At 42.1% G+C, this 27,308-nt stretch overlaps 1 protein-coding gene across 2 annotated transcripts in view; it reads right to left on the bottom strand.

Annotated features, from left to right (window-relative positions):
- LOC121440735 (sperm-associated antigen 6-like) overlaps positions 1-26,838 on the bottom strand; it is a 52,770-nt gene extending 25,932 nt beyond the window's left edge. The window contains exons 1-4 of one of the 2 annotated variants that reach the window (XM_041641580.1): positions 26,596-26,838; positions 26,424-26,519; positions 7,404-7,570; positions 3,184-3,367 (exon numbers count right to left, since the gene is read on the bottom strand). In XM_041641580.1, the coding sequence (XP_041497514.1) occupies positions 3,184-3,367; positions 7,404-7,570; positions 26,424-26,519; positions 26,596-26,620 (472 nt within the window). In that variant the 5' untranslated portion in view covers positions 26,621-26,838. Of the gene's footprint in view, positions 1-3,183; positions 3,368-7,403; positions 7,571-8,016; positions 8,089-26,423; positions 26,520-26,595 lie in introns of those variants that run through there. The other variant, XM_041641579.1, reaches the window with a different exon arrangement.
- Positions 26,839-27,308: the final 470 nt, after the last annotated feature.

The raw sequence follows: 27,308 nt of genomic DNA, 5'->3' as shown, positions 1-27,308 counted from the left end.
GGAGGAAGGGCACACGTGTGGAAGACAGCCCCTGGCAATTAGAGGCAGAGGTGTCTGACGTCATGAGGAGCTTGAACTAAAGAGGACAGTATCCTGGGGACCCCGTTTCCTCACACAGGGGAGGGGCTGAGAAGCTGTTGGTTGTCCAAGTGTCCCATCAGAAGCTGCTGGTAACAGCCTCCCTCTAATCCGCCTCTGCAGCTTCTTCATCTGGACCCCGGTACAGAGCCGTGCCTAAGCTGTAGAACATCTAATCAAATGTACGCCTCTTCGCTAGATTTAAGTTCAACCAGAGCTTACTGCCAAAAGATAGCCTAATTTTTTAATTAAACCTCTCAACACCTAAAACTTATTTTTGAGCCCAGATGTAGAGAAGTTTCCCTCCAAACACCAAGCCACTTTTTGCCTTTCCTTCGGTTTGTATTTTTAATTAGGCACTGAGGGGTTCAGCTTGGGAGGCCGGGGTTAGGGCTCCTGTGCATCTCTGTGCACACTGCCCAGGGGCTACAATCCTACTGCCCTTGCTACTTCATCCCTTATGCTTCTGGTCAGACGCTTCTATCTCCAAAAGCGAGGCTAGGCCCTAAAAATGGAGACAGACGTGTTAGTAAAGCAGGAAAGACACCAAAGAAGGAAGGAAACAGAGACCACTCTGAGAAAAGGGCTGACCTCAGATCTCCAAGCTTCCCTTACTTAAGGGCAAGAGAGGAGAAGGTTGGCATTTCACTTAAGGTCTAAACCACTTTAAAGCATCGAGCACCTTAGTGCGGATAGGGAGCAGAGGGCAGGGAGTGGGTGTGGCAAAGTGATCGCAACAAGCTCCACTTCTAGGAGACACTGGGAAATAAATTTGGGGGTAAATATTCCATTGTCTTCGATTTGGCTGTGACTGGCGGCTTCTGTGGTTCTGAGAAACCGACACAGTAATATCTTTGAGGAGTGTTGGGCCCTAGGTCCTAACTACATGACATGGTAACTTAGACTGGGGGTTCCACGTGGGATCCTGAAAGAAAGTGCAATGAGATCCCCAAGTCGGATCCTACTTATGACTACAGTAATATCTCCAGACTGGGCAACGAAGGAAGATGGGCAGGACATCCCTGCACATGCCCACTAGTCTGTGACTGTCCTGCAGAGCTTGTGGGCACTCCTCAGAGTCTCAGCACAGTGTGGACCCGTCCTCTGACTTCTCAGAACCTACCAAAGCCAACTGTGAAGCTTTTGGCTTCTGATTACTATGGAAAGAAAATTAATATGAATCTTTCTAAACATGACAAGAGTTTTCTTGTTCACCTTAGTTTCCTGCTGTTCTATTTCTAGTCTGTTGCTAGTGGTGTCCCCATTTTACGAAGCAAATATAATGTGAGAGCCTCTGCCTGCTTCTGTGGGTTTCCTCCAGCATGGCCAGGAAGTGGTCAGCCCAGTATGTGCAGCAGCTAACACGGACTTGGGAGTAGGAAAATTTAGACCCCAGTTCTGACGCCACCATTCGCATCATTCCAGGCCTCTCAAGTCACACTCTTCTCATCAGCTGGGGAGAGAAGCACCTAAGGGCAGCTGCAGCACAGTGGGAAAATGGTCAGAAGTGCACGCCCAGAGCCACCCTCACAAGGATGACCCCACACAGCAGCTGCCCTGTACACACCGACAATCTTTAACTCCACCAGCTTGGTGATGCAACATGCCTTTTCTAATCTACAGCCACAGGGAAGCTCATTGTACGGTACGGAAGCACAGTACACAACTTTCTCCTCTTTAGTCTTATAAATACTTTTCCTCGTTACCAAGAAAGGACCCAATTACCTTTTACTTTGTTGCATGAGATCTCATTAAATGGATTACTATTATTTAACCACTTAAGTTCTATCAAATATTTGAAGCATTTGATACTATAAAGAATGTTATAATAGCATTTCCACAAATACAGTTTTTTCATTCTGTGATAGTCTTCCTTCAGGACCAGTTTCCAAAGCAGGTGTCTGAGGTAAGCCCGGACTCTCCCACGACTCACTGATTTTGACACATTGCTTTCCATTGGTTTGTACAATTTATACTTCCTCCTCCAATGTCATCTTGTTTAACTTTGCTATGTTTTTTAAGATTGAAGCTTTACTATATTGTGTGGGGTGGGCCTCAGACTTCCACCCCTTCCTCCGCCAACTAGTCAGGTCTACAGGCACATGCCAGCACCCCTGGCTCAAAGCCATCCGTGTTACAATGTCCTTTCCCATATTTAATACTAACATAGACATCTCGTATTCACCAGGTACCAAGCACTGATTGGATTCAACACCCTCGTTACAAACCTCAGAAATGACGGTTGGCCGCCCTATGTTCAGACGAGGGTGCTGAAGTTCAGAAGGTCACACAGCAGCTAAGTGTACTAGGCTGAAATTCAGACCCAGACACGTGGCCGCCCTGCCCTGTTCCTCCTCCCCATCAGCAGATGGCTATCGTGTTCCAATATTGCGTTTGTTGATTCCTAGCTAAGCCACTGTCGTTCATTCTTCAGCATGTTCTCCCCAACACGCCATCTCCCAATCATGTGTCTGCACAGCCCTCTCCAGGGCTACCAGCCCATCGTGTTGACTTCATCACGATTCAGTTTAAAGAATGTTGCCCTTATTTTCTTCCTGCTCCTTCCTGCCGGCTTAGGGGAATAAATCATTACCTACAGCTTTATCCCATCTTGTCACATCATTCATTGGTGTGATTGGCTCCTTGATTGACTTGGAATGCCCTGTCATGAATGAGCATGACCTCAGAGGATGACAAACCACAAAAGCGGCATTATCTGACCATCTGCCAAGAAAATAATTATCTGCTTGTTTGGTTGAACTGTTTTGTTTTCTCTGGCTTGGTTTGGTTTGGTTCTTGAGACAGTGTCTTGCTGTGTAACCCAGGTTGGTAGAATTTGCTTGAGCGCTGGGATTACAGGCAACGTGCCATTACCAATCCCACTCGGCCATATCAGCCATCTCCTTCAAATTTCCCTTCTGTTGGACTCAAATGTAGAAGTGTTTTGTAAATACGTGAGCCATACAGTATGGCTCTCCTTCGAGACTGACTGCTCTCTCATGATGTCCAGCAACACTTTAAAACTCCATCGATTTACTAAACAAAACTGTTTTTATCTAATAAACCTAAACTTGAGTCACCCTCTTTTCAAACATCCCACAGTACCTGCATTATGCCTTGCAATATATGCAAGTGCCCAGGCTGCAGCCTCCTTGACTCCAGGGTCAAAATCTTCCAGGCACATCACCAGCGAGTCCAGGGCGCCACAGTCAACCGTGGCCTGTGCCAGCTGCGGAGAGTGCTTACCAACTGCTCGCAGCACGAAGGCAGCTGCTTTCTTGTAGACACACTACAGGGAAAAGAGAACAAACCCAGAATCTAAAATAGCCCAAAAGCAACACAAAAATGGCATTAACATAAAGTGCAATGGCCACCGAATGCAAACACTGAAATAGTCCGCAAACGCTGGTACTTAGCCGCCTTTGCTTCTGTTCAGTAATTAACCTGGAAAGAGGTGAGTTTTAAATCACACTACACATATTTTACTTTGAAGTGTGCATTTGGAAATTGTATAAAATCAAATATAAACATGGCACTTTCTGCAGATTCATAAAATAATATGATTTTCTGTATCTGCTTGATCCTGAAAGGTACTGGGAACTCTAGAACGGCAGCTCGCTGACTGCCTCTGTCAACCGACCACCTCTTTTCCTTCACTTTCTCTCAGCCTCTAAGCATGGCAAGCTTGCCTGACCTCCGCAGGTCATCCTGAACAGCAGCTACGCTCCAAGATACACGGCAATTGCAGAGAGAGGTAACAACATTTCTAACGCTTCTCCTGGTTAACACAGGACATGTTTTTCTGTCTAGAAAGGCTTTTTTAAAAAAAATAAAGACAAGTAAGCTATTGTGTGAATTGTGAATGCTGCTTCATATGGATAGTATGTCCTATATATAAATTTTTCTTGGTTAGGGGATAAAAATTGAAAGCAAAACATAGGAGTAACATGTTTCTATTCATTTGCTAAAAGTATGTGCAGGAAATATTTGACTACAACACGGTTGTTATGTGATTAAAATAATATAGAGATGATCTCATGAATTCTCTGTTGGTTTTGTTGCTTATTTTTTTTAAGGTAAGGTCTCACTGTGTGCACTGGGCTGACCCTGAATTACCACATAGGCCACTCTGGTCTTGAGTTCACAGACATCCACCTGCCTCTACATCCTGAGTGCCAAGACTAAATGTGCACATCACCATGCTCAGCTGGGCTCTCCATCCCTATTAATAAACCCGTCATCTCCTTGACATTATCAGCTTTGATTTCTTTATATTAGTTACTGTCTTAGTTATTTTTCTATTGTTGTGAAGATGCCATGACTAAGGTAACTTATGACAGAAAGAATTTCATTGGAGGGTTCACGCTTCTCAAAGGTTATATAGTCCATGATCTATCCTGCAGGAGGCAGGCCAGCATGGCTCTGGAGTAGCAGTTGAGACCTTACATCTGATACACAATCAGGAAGCAGAGAGAAAACTAACTGGAAATGGCTAGCATTGGCTTCTGAATCCTCAAAGCCCACAGCCCCAGTGAAACACCTCCTCCAACAAGGCCACATCTCCTAATCTTTCCCAAACAGTTTTGCCAACTGGGAAATCAAGTGTTGACATATATGAGCCTAAGATGGTCATTGTCATTCAAACCACCACGCTACTAAAGAAGGATCAGCCAACTGCCTTCTCTGAAAGACTTCTATCATTTAGGCTAAAAATATAAATAATAAAAATAAGAGAAAACACACTATGTGTATTTGAACGTGTTGTATCTAAAACAGTGACATATGTTAACATAAAAATGTACTGCGCTAATACCCATGTTTTAATGTGACATATTTCCTTTTGCTTCTTAAATTATGTCAAAAATCTATTCTCTAGTAAATTATTCAAAAATTAAGGTAGACTTTCAGGATAGCTTTCTAGATAATACTTTATTATAATCATGAAAAATAGTGTTTGCACATTTCTTGTCCTTATCTTAAACCAATTTGACTCTTTATCCTGTAGAATTACCACATTTATAATGTAAATGTACCAACAGCTACCTGCTAAGTACAGTGCCTATAACTGGCACTTTCTGATCCCTTCTCCTGCACCGGACCAGTGTTTCACATTTCACAGCCTTACTCCTGTACCAAGAACTGAAAACAGAATGTAAGCTCACAGGGCTGTCGGAGAGGGCATGGTCTGCAGCCACCGTGACGGTGATAGCCACACAGCACTGCCTCGCACCCTTGGCTCTAGCCAAGCCACCTCCCCACTCCTCTGTCTCTTGTTGGATGTCTGTTTACAACTAGTACACAGTAAGTCATATTTAGAAAACTATCAAGACTTTATGCATGGAAGGCAAAAGCCAAAGCGCCTGCTCTCACCGCACATATGGAGCAGGAACACCCACAGAAAAGTGAAATTTCTAGAATTCCTTTAAAAGGCATTAAAAAATAAACCTATAAAATCAAACAAATTTCTGTACAGTTAAGATGTCTTAGCCTGGTAAGATAAATATGTCATAAAATCCCATCGTAACTGTGATGCAGTCCTAGTACTGTGAGCATGTCACTGCCGAGAACATTTTTACCACCCAAGGATCCTTTAAAGGCCCGGGCAGTGGTGGTGCACACTTTTAATCTCAGCAGAGACAGGAAGCAAAGGCAGGCAGATCTCTGAGTTCGAGGCCAGCCTGGTGTACAGGACAGCCAGGGCTACACAGAGAATCCCTGTCTCAACGCCCCCCCCCACCCCAATAAAAGCATCCCTTAAAGTAAAGCAGTCACTCCCTCTCTCCCTTCTTCCTCCAGCCCTTGGCACCCATGAGTCTGCTTCTGTCTGCATGGATTTGCATATTCTGTATATTCATATGAATTATACTATGCAGTCTTCTGTGTCTGGCATCTTTCACGTGGAATAATGATCTAAGAATCACCCATGTTGTGACATTTATCAGTACTCAATTCCTGTTTATGACAGAACCAACAGTCATTGTATGGAACAGATGGTATTTCTTTACTCATTTATCTGTTGATGACTTGCCCTGCAGACTGCTGTGAGTCAAGTCATGCTGCTCCGAACACTTGTATATGAGTTGTGAGCTTTGCTTTTAGTTCTCCCAGGTCCATAGCTGAAAGAACTGCTCATTCGTATCCTGAAACCCTGAACTCCCTGCATGCCTGCTGAATTACTGTTCACAGTAGTCACGCCGTTCTACACTCCTCCCAGCGACCGCTGCAGGCTCCTACCTCTCCACATCGTCACCACACATCGAATATTTCTAGGAAATATTCGTTCTGCTCCTCCTGCTAAGTGTGCAGCGGTACCACAGCATGCCTTTAGCTGTGTCTCTTACCAACGCTGCCAAGTTTCTCTTGCGTTTGCGTTTGAGAGCATCTCACCATTTGGAGATGTTCTTTGGGGGAAGTATCTATCCCTTTGCCCATTCTCCAGGTCTTATTTATGTTTTGTTCTATAAGTAGGAATCTAGTCTTAAGGACATCAAAAGAAGGGGCATGCTGCATTATGATAAGTTAAGAGTGGAATGAGTAGTCAAAATTCTACTTACGGATACCAAACAGGCAGAGAAAAATCAAATAACACCGAAGTACTTGTGTGTGTGTGTGTGTGTGTGTGTGTGTGTGTGTGTGTGTGTGGACCAGAGGTCAGCTTTGGGGGTCATCCTTAGGAGTCTTCTGTTCCTTTGAGTCAGAGTCCCTCTTCGGCCTAGGTCATCAGTTATGCTGGACTGGCTGGTCAATAAACCCCAGGGGTCCTTAAGCTTCTGCCTTTCATCCCTGGGACTGGGATTAGAAGCCTGTGCCACGGTGCCTGCCATTTTTACGTGGAGTCTGGAGACTGAACGCAGGTACTGATGTTAGTGGGGCAAGCAGTTTATGGCTGAGCTGTCTCTCCAGCCTCCAGGGTTTTAAAGAGTGAGACTGCCTGTTTTCTCGGAAAAATGCTTTATCAAACTTCCCATTTAACACCATCTCTCCCTCAGGGCCGTGTCTCACTCGCTCGCCATCCACCTGCAGGTGGGGCTGCCGAAAGCAGCCACAGTCTTACCAGGGCGCTGGCCTCTTCCCTGAGGCAGAGCCTCGTGCTGGGAAGTCTAGAGAAACATTGCGTTGTCTAAGTCTAGTCACCTGAACCTTTCCATAGTCCTCTTCGTAGAACCTCCTACCAGCTCCAAGGCAAGCTCTCACCCACATATAGGAATCTATGGTTGTATTAACATCGTAGTGATACTAATGCCTTCAAGTTTACAACTGTGCCAAAGCTCTCTATTTTTTAAATCTAAGGAAAACAAAAACACAAGTTTTTGAAAAAGTCTTACATTCTGCTCTGCCAATGAGTAGACAAGCTGTGGAAGAATGTCGCCCTTGACAACGGCTTCTGCTAAATCATCGTTATAGTTGGCCAGCCTCCCCAGGGCCAGGGCGGCAGTCTGTTGAATCGTTGGAACCACGTCCAGAAGAAGAGGCCTCAGCAAAGACATTATACCTGAGGTAAAGTACGAAAACCAGAACTCAGCAAAATTTTAATTTGCAAAGCAAAACATGTGATTCAGCATCTATTCAGTGAGAAAATGAAGGTTTAAAAATAAAACAAATCAGGAAAAAAACAAACAGAAGCGAGCTGCATAGCAGTACATATCTGTAATGCCCTGCTTTGAGGCTGAGGCAGAGGCACCATAAGGTCAAAGCTCGCTCTCTCCTCTCTCTCTCTCTCTCTCTCTCTCTCTCTTTCGCTCTCTCTCTCTCTCTCTCTCTCTCTCAGACACACACACACACACACACACACACACACACACACACACACAGAATGTTCACTGAAAACTAACTGGATCCTTATGGAGGCATCTAACTGGCCAAGATACAAAATCATCCTAGCTGCCAAAATTACTAACACAGAGGAAATTGTGGCTTTGGAGCTGGATGGGAACTCACATCTCTTCACAACAGGTAAACACCTATGGTGCCATAGAGAGGAATGAGAGAGAGGTAGCATGTCTGCGGCAAAGCCCAGCCCCCAACCCCACCACCTTCACAAACCCTATCTCTCAAGGATCATTCCAGGTCCTTTGTCCCATTTGGTCTTTTCTTCAGACTGAAAATGCTTTCAGGCTGTCTCAGACTCGAGAGCCGGGAGAGCCATTGTTCTGGGGCCAGCACTCGCACTCACAAAGGCACACTGGATCTTTAAACAAATCCTTGCACTAAGGAAGCAAACGTATCATTAGCTCCCCCATAATATTTGTGCCAGGGTTGAAGACACAGTGGCTATATGGCCATCATCACCACGTAAGTCATTTATGTAGCCTGGAGCTTCATGCAGAAGCTTTGCTCTGGGAACCTTTTCCATGTTAACTCACGTCTCATGAGAAACCTTAGTGCTAGGCCCTCTCTTTAAGGACCAATGAAGAAACTGAAGCTGAGGACGACCAAGTAAAATGTCCACAATTAGGAACTGATGGAATGAATCGAGAATTCAGACATTCTCTACTGATAGTTAGTGAACAAATGTGTATTGAGAAGAGAGAAGACCGGGGAAGGGAACCCAGTGATAAATGCATCATGGCTACCTCACAGGACATTCCAACCCTTTACACCAACTTCCTCTTAGTGCCATGTGCTACTTCCGCCTCAGTGACACTGCTAAGTCTAAAGTCACAAGAAATAATGACAGCATTCAGACTGGGGCAAAGTGCCCCTTGATTTTTTAAATGTTATTTAACATATACATTTATTAAACTCAATATCATTACATCTATTCTTTAAAAATAAATCCTGCTGGGGATCAGCAGCTTAGCAAGTAAAGATGTCTCCCCAAGCCTAAATACAAGTTCCATCCCCAGGACCCACATGCAGAGAACCCAGCTGTCCTTTGACCTCCACATGTACCCTGTAGCGCACAGACACTCACACATACACACACACACATACACACACGCACACATCACACAAAACAAGCAAATAAAAACATAATGGGCTGTGTGGTGGTAGTGCACACCTTTAATCCCAGCACTTGGGAGGCAGAGGCAGGCAGATCTCTGTGAGTTCGAGGCCAGCCTGGTCTACAAGAGGTAGTTCCAGAACAGCTAGGGCTGTTACACAGGGAAACTCTGTCTCAAAAAACCAAAAAGAAAAAAAAATTAATAAAGAATATTCTGGTGATAGACAAACTTGAATATTGGCAAATATTCTTGTCTCATTTTATATTTAGAAATATTTGAAAGGGAAAAAATAGCATCTACAGTATCATGAAATCAAGCCAAAAATAGCACTGCCAAATAGTGCAAGCTAGAAACAGCTATGCTTGTCAAGATGTATTTAATTATGCAGCCTGCATCTTCTTAGCTTTCCGGTGTCGTTTGGTTATTATTTCCGTTTAAATTGGCCAGATTCGACCATGCTCTCTAAGACCACAGCTGCCTGCACAGGAGAGGCTGCCTGCTTGCATGTGGTTCAGGGCCTGTGTTAACCAAGCCCCATGTTCATGAATGCTGTTGGTACTTTTATCTAGACTTTCTAAAGAGACAGCGACAGAAGTCTCACAACAGACAGTTTAAAGCACAGAGTAAAGAATTGAAATAATTACCAAATGCTGACATGGGTTATTTCTGGAAAGTTTCTGGATATTAAAAAAAGATTTCTTTTTAGCGCTTCATTGTTTTGTTTTGCTGTGATAAAACACAATGGACAGACACCATTTTCATCGTTTTTAAGTATATGATGAATATGCTGTGTGCTTACAGTGCTATTGACCATCACCAGCTAAGACCCACTGTCTCCAAAGCAGCTACACCACAAGGGGCTCAGAACCTACAGCATCCCCATCACTGTATGTGGCGGCTATCTAGAGCGCGGGCTTCGGCTGCTCACTGCTCACTGTGGCCGATGTGCATTTCCCCGGCCAGGAACGCTGAGCACCTTCTCATGTGTTTATTGGTCATTCTGTCTTTACTGCAAATATGTTTACTTAATTGTTTGGCCCATCTCTTCACTGGGCTGACTTGTCAAATATTACTTGACATACTTATAATAAATATGTGACACTTTATTAAACGACGTCAACAACATAAATAGTGAAGAAGCACACTGAATGCATTCTTGAGACCACAACCATAAAGTTGCTAAAAAATAGTGTTTTTAAGAACCACAATGTAGTTTCAAGTTATTCTTTTTCCAGATGGATCTGGTATTTCTTTTTTTCTTTTCTCTTTTTGATATGTGCGTGAAGGCATACATATTTCGAAATATGTAATTGAGAAAACAGTTAATAGTTTGTTATTCATATTGGATTGTATTTTAAATTAAACTACAAGAACTCTGAATTGTTAGTGATGTGAAAAATAGCCAGACATGGTGGTGCGCGTCTTTAATCTCAGCACTAGGGAGGCAGAGGAAGGAGAATCTCTCTGAGTTTTAAACCAGCTTGGTTTCCATAGCAAATTGTGAGACCCTGTCTTTAAAACTAATAAAAAAATCTTAAAATGAATTATCTGGAGTTATAATATTTAATTTAATTTTAAGTCTTTATTAGTAATGGCTTGTTAGTTATGACTAACCAACTACAAATTTCCCGATTTTGGAAATTTTTAGTTTTTATTTCACCAGTCCACAGAGTCAAAAAAATTTTCTTCCTTTTATGTTTTTCTCATTTTTTAAATACATCTGGCTCATAAACTATTAAGCCAGGGCTGGAGAGGTAGCTCAAAGGTTAAGAGCATTTGCTGCTCTTCTATAGGATCTGAATTCAGTCCTCAGTGATATCAGGCAGCTCACAACACTCATAACTCCAACTCCAGGGGACTGCTTTCTGGGGCTTCCTCAGGCACCTGAACTTAAGTGTACATACCAACACACACACATATACATACCTACACATACACACACACACACACACAAATAAATCATTTTAAAAATGCAAAGCCAATGAATGACTGATAATTCCTTTTCTTCTGTTCCTTTGCCCCAAGTCAGAGTTAACCTTCTATGTCAGTATTTCTGCCATATCATAATATTCCTACATTCCTTACTTTAGACAGTTGCATCAATACCAAGTTTTAAAACCTCCAAAATTACAGAAAATAGAAAAGTCAGTGTGATATACTTTGGTTTGAATAACTGTATTCAATAAATCACCTTGAGAAAGGTAACTTTATTAGAGAAGAAAATAAATTTTCAAATGGTGCCCCAGTGTCTGCCTCCTAAAGCACAGCTTCTGCTTTATCTGCACCATCTCCAGGCACGTCTCTTTACCAAGAGGAGTTCTTACCTCACACAGGCTTGGAGACTTCACTATTCTAATTATAAGTTTGGGGTTGAACATGTACCTCAATGGTAGGACACTCAGTGTGCTGGCTAGTTTTATGTCATCTTGACATGAGCTAGGGTTATCTGAAAGGAGGGAATCCAAATAGAAAGAAATGCCTCCATAAGATCTGGCTGTAGGGCATTTTCCTAATCAGTGATTGATGGGGAGGGCCCAGCCAGTTATGGGTATGCTCTTCCTGGGCTGGTGGTCCTGGGTTCTGTAAGAGGGCAAGCGGGGCAGTCTGCAGGGAGCAAGACAATAGGCAGCACACCTCCGTGATCTCTGCATCAGCTCCTGGGTCCAGGTTCCTGCCCTGAGAGCCAGTCCTGGCTTCTTCCAGTGAGGGACAGCAATGTACAAGTGTAAGCCAAATAGACATATGTGTAGTTTTTAGTGAGGCGGTGGTGGCACACACCTTTAATCCCAGAGGCAAGCAAATCTCTGTGATTTCAGGGGCAGCCTGGCCCACTATTTCTTTTTTGAGATAGAGTCTCTTTAGGTAGCCTAGCTGTCCTAGAACTTGATTTGTAAACCAGGCTGGCCCTGAAATCACAGAGATAAACTCAGAGGCTTCCTGAATGCAGGAATGAAAGATGTATTCTCAACACCCAACTTACTTCTTGTTTAAGTATTGCCACATGTGAAGCTATGTCATAATAATATTTAAAATTATCACTGTAATAAAAAAATATTATTCTTAAAAGGTCTGCTAATAGGCCTTTGGTCTACTTCAGTCACAGTAAGTCTTTTAGCCAGGCAAGGTGGGGCCCACAAATAGAACCAGCTATTCAAGGGCTAAGAATTGTCTCCTTTGAGCATAGAACTTGGAGCCAGCTTGGGCAGCACAGGGAGGTTACGTCTTTTTAAATAAATAAAGGCATAGCATGCGGCTCATGCTCACACTAGGAGCACTGCCTCTGCCTCTGAGCAGAAGTACTGGGGTCTGAAATATCCACGCAGGCTCAAATGTTTGAAAACTTGCTCCCCAGTTGTGATGAAGCTAACTTGGACTGCATAGCAAGACCCTGTCTCTAGAAGAAAGAAAAAATAAAAATAAAAAGGCTAGCAAGATGGTTAAACAAGTAAAAGTACCTACTTGAGGACTTTAACTAAATCTACAGGACCCACATGGTGGAAAGAGAAAACTTACTCCTGAAAGTTGTCCTCTGGTCTCACCTGTGTGCTGCACTACTCTCTCTCTCTCTCTCTCTCTCTCTCTCTCTCTCTCTCTCTCTCTCCCTCTCTGTCTCGCTGTCTCTGTCTCTGTCTCTGTCTCTCTCTCTCTCATTCTCTCTGTCTCTCTCTGTCTGTCCCTCTCTGTCCCTCTCTGTCTCTGTCTCTCTCTGTCTCTCTCTGCCCCCCCCCCTCAATACCTTTAAAAAAAAGAAGAGAAGGAAAAGCAAAGGGGGCATCCATTGTTGCTCAGGTATCTGTTACGAGCTTTATTTAACTATCTTAAATTTACTTATTTTGACTGAGGAAAATATAAAATAAATTTTAGTTGCTCATTTTTTATTACAGGTGTGTGTGTGTGTGTGTGTGTGTGTGTGTGTGTCTGTCTGTCTGTCTGTCTGTCTGTCTATCTGTCTGTCTGAGTGTAGTCCATGTGTGGACACATGTATGCCACAGCATGTACTTGTACAGGTCAAAGGACAGCCACAAATGCAGGGTGACTACAGTACAGGAAGGCGACAGGAGGAAAGGGGCTGAGATAAAACAGAAATGAAGTCTGGAAGTTTCCTACTGACTGTTTTGAATACTTGGAACTTTATTCTGGCAGTAAAGTAGCAACAGAATCAAATGTTAAATCTCTCTGACTACAATGGGGAGAAAGGACGGCAAGTAGGAAAAACAAGGAGGAAGCTGCGTGCGGAACTGAAGGCACACAGCGTGGGAAAACTGGAAGACCTAAGGAGACAATAGAGCGGGCAGCAGGGGTAAGCAACACTGCTGTTTCTGGCTAGGAAGAGGGATGGAAGCCTGGTTTCTGAGTCCTGCTAAATTCCTATTACCCTGAATTACAAGACTGGAAAAGGTTCATGAGGCAAGAGATAAATCTAGAAAGACTGGTTGGAGCAAGATCAAGTCTCACTGCAGGCCAAATCCATGTCCCCTTAATGTTACTGGCAGTGCCGTGGGAAGCCATTTCTCTGTTTGCAGCGCTTACTGCTACCGAGGTAAAGAAATAAGCACACTGAAGATTTGTACCAATGCCCAACCCATTGGGGATGGCTATTCAAGCTGTGCACTGCATAAGCCCTGGGGGCACCACTTCCTTGGATCATGCTGCAAATGGCACCCCTGAAAGGGACTTGGATATGTAGAAAAGCACAGCGGCCACCCTGACATACATGATCTATGTCCTCTTGTTTATGTGAGTAGGCATGGTCTGTTCAAGTTACCCAGCAGAGTTCTGAATATGCAGCTTACTCAGACCCTTGACTCTGGTCCAAAAGCCACCCATCCACTTTTTCCTGTTGTTAGCATATTCTAGTATAATACAACTGGTTATTAATTTTTATTCTAATTTTTCAAATTTTACTTTATGTGCATTTGTGTGCCTAGGTATATGTATGTGTACCATGTTCATGTACGAGCCCAAGGAGGCTAGAAGGGATCTTCAGATTCCCTGGAACTGGAGGTACAGATGGTTTTGAGCCACCATGCAGGTCCTGAGAACCTAACCCAAGACCTGCTGAGCCATCTCTCTAGCTCCTCTAATAGGTTTGTAATTTTGATTCCTATAAGCTATTATATTTAAGTGGCTATATTTTACTGAAACTATTTCACAACAGTGATTAATATATAACAGGCTCTCATTTCCTTCACTGTTTTTATTTTCTTATAACAATTTGCCCTTTTAATGCTTACTTGTTTTTTTTTTCTTTCTACATTACATGTTTACATATTTTATCGATTATTTGGGAATTTCACATAATGTAACCAATCACACTCACTTTCCAGTCCTCCCAGATCCACCCACTGTCACCAATGTGATGACTCCCCCAATAAAAGCAGAATCCAATTTATGTTACCCATGTATTTACTAGAGCTTGGTCAAACTCCCTGTGGCCGGGTCCTTAAAGAAAACTGAGTCCTTCCCCACTTCCACCCTACCAGAAGCCATCAACTATGGAGAACTATACTTCAGCATCCTTATCACAATTTTTAAGAGTTTTCTTTCAATAGCTTTCTGTCTAAACTGTTTCTTTTCTTTTCTTTTGTGAGGCAGGGGAAAGATTGCCACAGAATTATGATTAGTCTTTTTCTGTCCCATAAGATAGCTCCCAATAATGACACGGAGACTTATTAATTATGAAAGCTTGGCCTATAGCCTAGAGGATGATTTTTGGTTATTTGATGGGTTATAATTGTTTGTCATCATTTTGGAAGGTTGATTACAAGTTGTTATTGGTCATGTTAGACAAAGGAGATTAGATCCAGGGATCTCTTTCTGAGTGGAAAAAAAGGGGGAGATATAGTATAAAAATGATGGAATAAAAGGGTGGATTGTCAAATCTACTTTTGAACAACTATTGATCTAAAATATTTTACATTGGTATGGATTTTTGTATATCAATACATATTTAAGGTTATTTTTGTTATACTATATATATGTTACTACTCTTGTTTAAGGTATTGTAGCTATGTAGCTCATTTAAAAATGTAATGTAAAGTTTTAGTCCTTGAAAGCTATTTAGGATAATTAAAGACAGATTGGTAGTTAATCATCTATAACAATCAAACTTATAGTCATGTTAGGTATGTTTTCAAGGTTGAACAGAAATATATTTTAAATAGATAGATGGTCTTTAAACACTTAAAGACCTACATAATATGGCATTTAAAATGTTTAAGTAAAAAAGGGGCTTTTCAAGATAGAGTGACATGTCTGCTCTAGTCCTGGCAGCACCAGTCTATTTCAGAGAAGATGGGCATTAAAGAACTCCATATGGAGTTTGCTTTCTTTGTGGCAAAAGTGAGCTGAAAAATAAAAATAAAATAAAATAAAACATGCCCTGGCCTTGACTGCTGACAGTATGCTGTCCAAGCTGGACAAGCGGAACACAAAAGAAAGCAACTACTAAACTTTGACAAGACAAGGTAGGACAGGCCTTCAAAATTCCTGCTTCACAGAAAAATCTGTCAGATACTCTAGGCCTGCAGGCTGGATGCCCCAATGTTGCAGAGGAACTTTGGGTGACTGCTCAGGCAGCCAGCTATTTCTGTCATTTCTGTAGTTTTGGAAGTTGTTTGCTATACAAGTCCTGTTTATTCAGGTAATATTATGTCCTTTTCAGGTCCTTGGTAGAATTGAAGACTAGATAGTTATAGTTTCACAATTTTCCTTGTTACCAAATTCAGGAAAGAAACTTACATAAGAGCTGTCAAGTTTTAAGGCTGAAAAGCATAAAAGCTTAAGTTGTTTTAGAGGTTTTAAGGTTTAAAAGATATTTTTTTAGGAAAGTAATACAAGTTATGATAGAAAGTAACTTAAGTAGTTTGGACTAAGATAGGACAGATAACACAGTACTTTCTCCTAATTTGCCAAATGTAGATGGACTAAACATTGTACCTATAATTCTCTGATAATTGTTCTTTTTGTATATAGTTTTACTATGTGAGAGTTAAAACCATTCCTTTCTATTTAGACAAAAAGGGGGAAATGTTGTGAGATGTTTGTACACTGTTGATGGTGTATTTCTGTGATAATATTGTGTAATAAAAAGCTGAATGACCAATAGCCAGGCAGGAGGTACAGGCTGGAGGGAGAAAGTAAGAGAAGGAATCTAGGCACGTAAGAGAAGCCAGAAGGCACAGAGAGGAAACAGGAGGTACAAGATGGAAGAGAGGTAATGCCAAATGGTAGAACATAGATTAATAGAAATGGGTTGATTTAAGTTAGAGGAGCTAGTTAGGAACAAACCTAAGCTATAGGGAGAGCTTTCATAATTAATAAGAAGTCTCATGTCATTATTTGTGAGCTGACTGCCCAAAGAAAAATCTGACTATATATGGCATCTAATATGGAGGCTCAGCTATCCAAACATAGGGCCTGAGAGAGCTAAGAAAAGTTCTGGACGAGAAGCCAGATGTGGATTCCTAGTCCTGCAGTCTCTCAGGCAAGCCAGTGCTCAGCAGATACAGAGCTGCGGCTCCAGCCATTGACTTCACCATGCGCCAGGTCCATGTGCTAGGTTGAGCCTCGTGGCAGCTGACATGCAGCTTAAGATTTGTCTCACACAGTCAGAGAATGCCACAGGCACTTAGAGAAGCCAGCTACAGACACAGAAAACCTCTAAAAAAGGTAAAATATGTTTAAAGATATGCTTAGATGCTGAAAAAAGAAAAAATGGGTATAGACAGTCATAGGAAAAATAAATAGTTGCCAGGTAGCGATGGCACAGACCTTTAATCCCAGCACTCAGGAGGCAGACAGGTGGATCTCTGTGAGTTTGAGGCCAGCCTGGTCTACAGAGCAAGTCCTAGGATAGGCTTCAAAACTACAGAGAAACCCTGTCTAAAAAAACAAAAATAAATAAATAGTTAAAAAATAATAAAGTCTTTAAAGAGATAGCAAATTAGTATAAAAATAAGCCACATAAAGATGGAAAATAACAGGGTGTATAACATCCTGTATGATGCTTTGTTGACTCTGAATTTTTTTAATTCTAATGTACACAAAAACAATAGCTGCTGAGAGACATTGGATTATGGAACACACACATATATATACTTGGATTTTCAAGACAGGGTTTCTCTGTGTAGCTTTGCAGCCTATCCTGAAACTCACTCTTTGACCAGGCTGGCCTTGAACTCACAGAGATCCACCTGCCTCTGCCTCTTGAGTGCTGGGATTAAAGGTGTGCACCAGCTAAACCTATATACTTTAAGAACATCTTAACTGCAAAATGGACGTCATAAAGTATATTGTGAGAGAGCTTATGAATTTGTTTCCACAGAAAACAAAAAGTTATGGTTCTCTTATAAATTAATAAAAATCAGCTTTGATTGGAGAGACCTCCTGAGGATCTTGACTGCAGACATGAGGGGGAAAGCCAAGAAAGGCTACAGGGCAGGTGACACATATTCTGATCCCTCAACACAGGAACAGCTCTGAAATCAATCTTGTTGGGTACAAAGTTCGCATGACTTGTATGCCATCCTTTCATGTAACATAGATGGAGAGCTATATTACAGCTTGGTGATACAGTCCATACAGACTTATAAAGTTGACAGATGCCTTTCACCTACTCATAGGTGCACACCACACATTCCATACTTGTGTTAACGCTGATACATATAAGTCTGTGTGCGTTCAGAAAGAAAAAAGCATAAAACACCAATGAGGCCAAGTAGCCCAGGTGATCCAGCTTCTCAGGATGTGTCTGCTGCCGTTTCCTCAAAATTCTACATCCAAAACAACTTCAAAGCTGAGATAGTCCAGGTTCACACACTCCAGCCAGGACTTCTGATAAGCCCTCATGTTCTCCCATTACACAGAGACTGAACAAAAATAATACAGCTAATTCTTCCAGGACATGACCATTTCCCAGTTTTCTCAGGGTTCCCTACAGAAGCAGTCTAGATAACACACACCCACATTCCCAAGCTTCACACAATGTACAAATATCCCACAACACAATCCTCACATCTCTTATTCTCAGCTATGGGTCTGCAGCCATCAGTACCACTGCAAAAGAAGCTGCTGCCTTCCCCTTTACAGGCAGCAGCAACATGGATCATGGACTTCCACTTGGCTTCTGGTGAGAGCATGGACCACAGACATCCACACGGCCTCCTGCAGGAACAGACCATGGCCATCACATTGCCTCTGGCTGCAGCATGGACCACAGACTTCAATAAGGCCTTCAGCAGCAGGACAGACCAGGACGTCAACACAGCCCTTGTCTGTAGCACAGGCCAGCATGGACCATGGACATCTACATGGCCTTCCGTGGTAACACAGGCCATGGACACCAACATGGTCTCCGGTAGCAGCAAAGGCCACACACAGTTTGTTTTTAAGTCTGTCTTGCATTTTAAAAATTGTGACCTTCAGGACCTCATTCAGTTTCTTCTGACCTTTATGATTATTACCTCTGACCACTAAAAGTGCATTTGATTATTCATAAACTTCAGTAAATTTGCCATAGTTTTAGTATATACATAATTTAGTACTAGTTGTGCTGTTCTAGTTACAAAGCTTATTGTGATTTAAGCTGTTATGGCCCCTACAACACAGGATGTCTTACCATTTAAGTCAGAACAAGTTCCAAAACGCACAGTTAGCACATGGAGTATTTGTGATGGCGAATGGTTCACAAAACTGTCAGGAGCAAACTTGACCATTTTTACCTGTTATATTTATTCTCACTGGCTGTAAGGCATTCTGAGATCTTGGTGCTTCATCGTGAATCAGCACTGAGTGGAGGACTGGCACACCTGGTGTCACTGCCAAAGTGGGAGACTTGGGAAGGTGGGACAGAGTCACAGATACTCACTGAACATCTACTGACTCTTCTGAGAAGGAAGGCTCTTCTCGGGTCTTCGATGGGATTGAAGACTAGATAGTTGTAGTGACTTTCTTCTCATGACTTGGCCAAGTTATTTATTATACAAGACTTAAACTAGTTAGGATAGGATAATTATCGAATATATTTGTTCTTATTGTATATAATTTTGCCTTAGGCTTAGAGTTTTCTTATTTAAACAAAAGGGGGAGGTGCTGTAAAAAATTCTACAACCAGTAGTTACCCGCCCACTGGGGTGTGGCCTCTTATACTATTTATGCCGATGTAAAGCATGTGTAAAGCCTCTTTTCCAGCTGTGGGATTCGGTTTCTGTTCTCCATTTCAGCAGAGGATTCTGATTTGTGAGTCTACCCCTAAATAAATAACCGTGTGTGTGTGTGTGTGTGTGTGTGTGTGTGTGTGTACACGCACGCGCGTGTGCGTATCCCATAATCCAATGTCTATTATTCTCAATTCTGAGCTAGTGTGGGATTTCTTTTAAGCGTTCTTTTCCAGCAGAAGATATTACAAATGTATTTCTTATTTAACAAACTCAGTCTTATCATGTGTCAAGTGTCTCCCTAAGAAACAAGCAGATAGCAACCCACTAAATCCTCATTTCAAACTTGAGGCAGATACCAGTTACAACACCGGCCTATTTCTCTGTTTCTCCTATCATCAGTCATAGTCTACTAGCCAATGAAAAGGGGCTCAAGTGTTAAGTCTACAGAGGACACCAAAGGGCTCAGTCTGTTTCATTCATATTATTCTGCCATTGGCATTGCTATAATTATCGTCTATGATCACTATATCAAATGAAAGCTCCCCTAATTTTTCTAGTGTATCCATCTCACTCTTGATCAACTACCATCTGTCCATGAGATTTCAAAAGAGAACACACAAGTGATTTCAGAGTAGAATGCGTCGCTCAGTGATGGCATGTGCAGGGCCCTGGACTCAATCCCTAACACCACATTAAAAAATTATTTCCAGCCATGCCTTTAATCCCAGCACTCAGGAGGAAGAGGCAGGTGAATCTTTGTGAGTTTGAGGCCAGCCAGGTCTACAGAGGGAATTTCAGGATAGCCAGGGCTGTTATACAAAAAAAAAAACAAACAAAACCCTGTTTCAAAAAAACAAACAAAAAGCTACTTTCAAGCCGGGCGGTGGTGGCGCACGCCTTTAATCCCAGCACTCAGGCGGCAGAGGCAGGTGGATCTCTGTGAGTTCGAGGCCAGCCTGGTCTACAAGAGCTAGTTCCCGGACAGGAACCAAAAGCTACGGAGAAACCCTGTCTCGAAAAATCAAAAAAAAAAAAAAAAGCTACTTTCAATTAAATTGTATTATATGGGAGAGAAAGTGATTAGAACATGTTTATAACTACATGAGGAAACATTAAATGGGCTTTCCTATAGTTTTCAAATAAATTTGTAAGTTTCATGTGTTTAAACCTCTTTCCGGCTCAGCTCGCCTTCCTAAGCTCCGCTCTGTCTCCAAGGAGCTCACCGCATCAGACACTCAGTCCTACACAGTTAGAGAAGGAGGAGACAATCCTTCTGCTTTTGTGTGCCCTCCATTTCTATCCGGTGCCAGGTGTATTCAGGCAAGAGGACTTCTGGGAGTAATCTTTCAGCCTATCTTTGTCCTCACCTGCCCTGCCCTCCACTCTGACTCAATGCATCCTGTGCACTTCCCCCTTCCAGGGCTCTTAGCCAACCCAACCGCTGCAGCATGAACAGGCTCTTCTTCCTGCTATCAACCCCTGCTGAACTATTCTCCACACTAACCTAAAACCACATTCCCAAGAACAGCACTGAGACAAACATTCCCCCACCGGAAGCCTTGAGATGGCTTTGCCTTTATTTCGGGAGAAACCCCAGTTCTGCACGTAGGCCTTCTTCCTCTCCAGCTTCAACTGACTCCAGACCTGGCCCCTGCACCCAAGCTCCAGCCATACCTCAACACTGGCCTTTTCTGCTCGGCACCACTTTTTCCTGTGCCTTCTTGTCTTTACACATAATGTTTCCTCTGCATAAAAGCAGTTGCATCTGACTAACTTTCAAAAATTCAACAGAGGTAATACCTACAGCAAGATGCATCCCATAATACAGAACCCCTCATACCCAAATCTTGATTTAGGTGTCCTTCAAATAAATAGTAATATATAGATATATAACAATAGTAATATGTAGTTATTATCTATTATGTGATATACATAGTAATATATAACTGTAATATATATCACATATTATAATCTATATCCATTGGCAAATAAGCCACAGAAGAGCAAAAATTGATCCTTTTAATGTTTTCATGATCAGTGTGCATGTTCAGTGTCCATCTGATACCTGTACATGCAATAAATGTTCACTAATAGCAAAAGAATCCACTGTGCAAATTAGTGTACAACTTTCTCTTCTTCCAGATAAACTTTAGTTAAAAGCAAAATTAAAAAAAATATTTTGCTGGTAGTTATTTTCATATTAGGCATACAATGTTAGGTGTAGCAATAATGTAATTATATATTCTTAAAACTTAAAGGAACACTTATTGGCCATTTAAACTGTTCCACCCCTTAAAAATCACACCATACTGAAAAGAATCATTCAAATGATTACAGTTCTGTGTAATTTGAAAGTCATGTGGACAGCTGAAAATTGCTTTTATCTTGTCTCCTTTCACTAATGTGTTGTTTCTTATGAAATATATAAGATTATTTAATTTTGGATGATTAAAATATTAGGGAGAAGACAGAATGTTAAGTTAAAAGAGCTATAGCAAAAGGACTTGCTTCTACTACATAATTCTTGGGTAATATCTGCAGAGAAGATATTTGAGAGGCAGTTCAAACACATACACACACACACAATCTTTACAGAATTCTTTATTTCACCTACTTTCCCTAAACTATTTAGACAGTTTAATGTCTTTGTATGCATGTTAGAGAAAGCTTACTTTAAAAGATGTGTATACATGGTACACTATATACTTAGCATGTTAGAGGCCCTGGGTTCAATCCATAGCTCACACAAAATGGTATGTTTAAAATGATGACAATAGCTTTGTATTGGGGAGCTGATTGATAACTGAAATCAGAAATGCAGGCTAGTATTGCGGTTGAGGACTAAATAGTTTTCCGTCAGCAAGAGAAGAGCAAGAATATTTTACAAAATAAAGAGGAACAATTTTTACCAGAAATATCACATAGAGTAGCTACCTTGACATAATAAATAACAAGTAATTGTAGGATAAATAACTACGTCTTTTGATAAATTCAACAAGATGGCCAATGTCTTCATTGACAGATATCTATTTCATTTTAAAATTAGACTTTAGTATTCTAAAAAAACCATTTTCATGTTATATGCCTAAGTGATGGTATCCCAGCACTCAGAGCTGGGGCAGGAGGATTATGAGTTCCAGAGCAGCCTACGATACATAGTGAGTTCAAGGCCAGCCTGAATAACTTTAACAAGATGCCTGTTGCTATAAAAACATTTCTATGGGAAAACAATGTAGTCCACACATTCTTTGGCAATGACTGTCTTGACAGGCATAAAACAGAACGTTTAGAAGAGTGGACAGAGATTATTCTCTCTAGAGATGCTCACACTTACAATACCAATACTTTAGAAAGAACGCAAACAAGCCGGGAATTTAACACTGAGGGTTGGAGAGATGACTCGGTGGTTAGGAGCTCCTGTTGCTTACATGCATCCATGATTCCAGTTCCAGATGATCCTCATGAGTACCAGTTCCACACATGGTGCACATACATACATAAATGCAGGCAAAACACTCATATACACAAAATTAGATAAATCTTCAAAAATTAACATTGAATGATCATCATGGCAGGAAGCATAAGGCAGATGGCAAAGCCAGCACTCCTCTTTGTAAACTAGAGTATCCTAGCTTGTATCCTCATAGGCCATCCCATTGGCTCTTAGACAAAGCCAACATTCTTTCCAGAATATAGCACAGGTTTCTCCTAGGACCAACACAACTGTTCAGCAGATATCTCAGTTTTTTCTCCACTGAAAAAGAACTTCATATGAAGTATGACCTAAGCCAAAATGAAAGGATAAAGTGTTCATCATAGACTTAAAATCAATCAACAGATAGCAAATACACCTCTTGTTCCCTCCTGCTTCTCAGTCAGTAAACCACAATGCTCTGTGGAACTGCCCTGATCCAGGCAAATTATCAATCCAATTCTTTGAACTGCTACCTTGGTTCTCAGTATCTAGGGGTATCTAGACTTTTCTCTGTATACTTTTACAGAGCTCTGGTTTGATAAGACGTTTTTAGAACAAGAGAAGCCTAAAGCATCCTAAGAGACCGGCTTAAATTACTATCAGCCTTATCCCTCACACCTCCAGGGATTTATCTGTTAAGATTTGACAGGGCTAGCTTCCTTCAAATTCCCCTGGTGGTTCCCAGGGAGATCTCAAAGGCTTACAAGTTTCACACTTATTTAATGGCCACTAGTACCTAAAGATGGAAACTGAGAACTTCTTTAAACAGTTTACATCAAAGTTCATAATAATCTTCATCTTTAATATTCCTTTCACATACAATGATTTAAAATTATTAACAAGAGAATTATGCTTTTCTCATTGTGCCTATATGGAAAATGTTTCTCCTATAGTCCTGAATCTATGCTGTATGTCTAATTAAAGACTATGTTGGAGATGGGGAATAAAATGTACGTATGCCAGATACATTGTCCATGTGTCAAAGTCAAAAGTAAAATGCATCCATATCACACATATCAAAGAGAAAGCACTTGCCTGATGAAAGCTTGCCTGTAATATGAGATTCAACCACACTCAAAAGCATGTTTAAATCGATGTTGATTTTTTTTTCAAGAATATATATTCTTGAAAATATCTATTAATCTTACTGACTTGTAAGGAATAAAAGGCTCCATAATAAAATTTGTAGGTTATTTTTAACTAAAGGGATATACATGCAGGGATAATCATGATTTTAAATTACTAAAAAGAATTATCAGATTTAGTAAACTTAAGTATGTTTAAAATGTTCCCCCCCCAAAAAAAAACCCTTAACATGACATTAAGATGATAATCAAAAGTATTTCATTTTGAAAGATTACCATAATCTCTTTTGTATTTATTTCTTCACAAGCCAAAAGCAAGTGTAGAATGTCAGGTCTGAGTCATGTGCCTCTTGTAGATTGGTAATCACATAGTTAGCTAGTTTAAATTAAATTCCTCATACATTTGGAGCATAACCCTGGTTACTTGGTAGAAGAAAGCAGGAGGATCACTTGAGACAGGGAGTTCAAGACCAACCTAGACACCAAAGCTGAAAGCTTGTCTTAAAAGAAAAAAACAAAACACAATGTATTCTACCTTGTACCCTTAGGGAAAAGGGAACCTGCCTTTAAAATCCTAAAAGACACTCTGTATTTCATTATTATATACATTTAAATATTTCAGAATTAATTTTTTCTAAATGTTTTCTTATTTAAAAAGTATTTTTTGCTTGTGTACATATTGCCCAAGCAGTAAATCCTTGTAAACAGTATAAGCATTCATTCACAGAGTACAGTGAGTAGGACTGAGAAAAAATAAACTGCTTTTAAAATGTAAAACGTCCGAATAAATGTAATGTTTGTACACAAAATAAAGAAAATAAATCTACATGACACAATTATAGAACAAAATGAGTTCTACAATGGCAACATTTTTGAAACAAATATTAGTTCCGTGGTTGCCCAGGGGTTGGGGACAGCAGGAAGTGGTCACAATTGTAAGAGCAATTCGAGGGCTGGCATGATGGCTCAGTGGGTGAAGGTCCTTGACAAGCCTGACAACCTGGGATCAATCCCCAGGACCCATGAGGTGAGCCATGAGGTGGAAGGAGAGCCCTGGCCTCCGAAGCTGTCCTCTGACTACCACCAGGCGCCATGGCTTTTGCACACACTATTCCTCTAGTTTGTAATAGTCAAAGTATCCTGACTATCACAGAGGGTCTTGAAGCAAAAGTTTGTACAGTAAAACAAGAGAAACAAACTGGGAAGATGTGAATTGGGATCAAGGAATTTCTGTGTCAGCATACATGTGCTGAAGTTCTGAAAAAATGTCCCAGAAGGGCGCTAGATAGGAGGACTGCATTATTCCCTGCAACTGCACCTACATCACAGATGTTTAAAGACTTTTTAAAAACATAGTTTCTTCATTCTAAATGGCTCCCTGTCTCAACCACAAACAGCAAACTCCAGTGAGGAGAGAAGATGTTTCCTCAAAGAAACCCAGAGCAAAGACTGTCTAAATGCTGTGGCCATGACGTCGTGTTCTTAATTTATTTTTAATGATGTGTTCATTTAAACTAGTGTTAAAGATCTCATCTTATAAACTAGGGATTTCTTGAGACCTAGTGAGCAAAATCTAGATTACAGTTCAGTCAGTGGGTCCTGTAGAAAGTTGTCCTCTGAGCAAGGCTGGTGCCCTCTTGAGCTCTCAGCAGCTGTGTGGTTACCAGCAGGAACTCTCTCAACACCTCTCTCTCTCTCTCTCTCTCTCTCTCTCTCTCTCTCTCTCTCTCTCACACACACACACACACACACACACACACACACACACACACACGGGGTGGGTAAAGATAAAGACTGCAGAAGGAGGCGTCTATGAAGTCCAAACCCTCTAAGTAGTTAAGGTGTAGTTAAGGTCGCTGAGGAAGAAACGGATTTTCAGTGGTGTAGCTGCTGGTGAGCTGGTTGCACTTAATAAAGCTTAGTAAAAACTCACTGGTTCTTCAAGTTCATCTAGGATGGAATTCTTTCTGTGGTCTGTCCTTGTTGCCCCATTGGGGGAGGGGGGGAATAACTGTCTCTTCAGAAAAACAGAGAGAGAGAGAGAGAGAGAGAGAGAGAGAGAGAGAGAGAGAGAGAAGAAGACTAGTTTCGCCAAAAATGAACTCTCCTCTCTCCCCCTCCTCTCTTTCAGACTTCAGACTAAGAGGTGAAAAGGGTTGCTTCGTAGAGTTCACAAAGCCAGGTCCTTACGACTTCGAATCTCTTGGGAAAGATTCAAGCATACTACACTGCTCCTCTTCCACTAATGTCAAGAGAGCTACGAAAGCAGCCTGAAATTTCTCCGCTTCTAGGAAGGGAATGTGATCAAAGAGTGGCAAGAAAGGGCGTCGGGATAAATGGATCTGGTTAGGGTAGATTCCTATCCGGGGAAAATGAATTCCAGGCAGTTCACATGGGGGGCCGATTGTAACGAAGATGGAAATGATCCCAGGCCTCCTCCATCCTCTGCTTCACCCACAAGTTCCCTCAGAGAGGAGAGGGTCAGGAGGAACGTCGCCTCACATAAGCCCATTCCCAAGCCTCCCAAAAGTTGAGCTGGTAAGGGGACGAGGAAGTGAGGCTGACAGCGGAGCGAGAAGGAGACCGTGGACCAGGTGAGGCTGGCACTGGGTGGTGGGAGGACGAGGATGGATGCAGGATGAGGTGTGGGGCCAGGGTGCCGGGCGTGGTTCAGGCTCACCCGCATTCTGCAGTGTCTCGACGTTCTGAGGTCTGGTCGCCTGCTCTGCCACCATCTGTACGAACCGGGTCCGGGCATTCTGGTACTGCTCGAACACTGGGGAGAGAGGCAAGGTGGAGCAACCGGACCCCCCGGCGCCATCCCGTCGGGGCACCCGCCCACAGCTCCCTACCTTGCAGCACCTGGCGCTGGCTCATGGCGCCCCGCGTGGGGTTCACACTCCGCGACCCTTTGGCCTCCGGCGGACTGCTTCTGTGTACCCAAGCTCCGGGGTAACCGACCGGAACCGGAACGCAGACGTCCCTTGGCAACGGTAGGGCCCGGCCATGACGTCACAACCGTGATAGAAGGAAGGCAGAGGGAAGCCCTGGTACCCGAGGACTCACTCGCGTTCTGTCTGGTGTCACTTCCCTGCTGACTGGGTACGGGGCGCAGGCGTCCGCCTAGAGGACGCCGTCGGCACCGACTCACCGAAAGCCGCAGGGTCCCCGACTGCACCCGGGGCCGGGACCTGGGGAATGACCTCTCCGAGCCCGATGTCGGTTCCGATAGATACGAGTCATCGGATCAATACAACAGTGGCTGCACAACCTCAAGTTACTCTGTGTTCCTCCTCCTGGCTCTCTTACCTACCTGACACTTCTGATTCCCGAATTCCTGGAGGGTCACAGCAACTGTGTGCATACACTAAATTACAATATATTAACAGCAATAAGGACACCTAGAGAGTCTATGGAAAACAGAGAAGGGGGGAAATGATAAATAACTTATCCTGCAGGTTTTCTAATTACTACCAAGTTTGCTGTCTCCTTATTTCAGTATGATTTTTAAAAAGAATTTCTTTTCAATTATGGCGTCATTTCGCAGCTGAGTGACATTTCCAAA

This window comes from Microtus oregoni, unplaced genomic scaffold (assembly GCF_018167655.1).
Source record: "Microtus oregoni isolate MIOR12 unplaced genomic scaffold, Mior012 000070F_ref0000104, whole genome shotgun sequence".
NCBI lineage: Eukaryota > Metazoa > Chordata > Mammalia > Rodentia > Cricetidae > Microtus > Microtus oregoni.
This window is presented reverse-complemented; position numbering and strand designations above follow the sequence as displayed.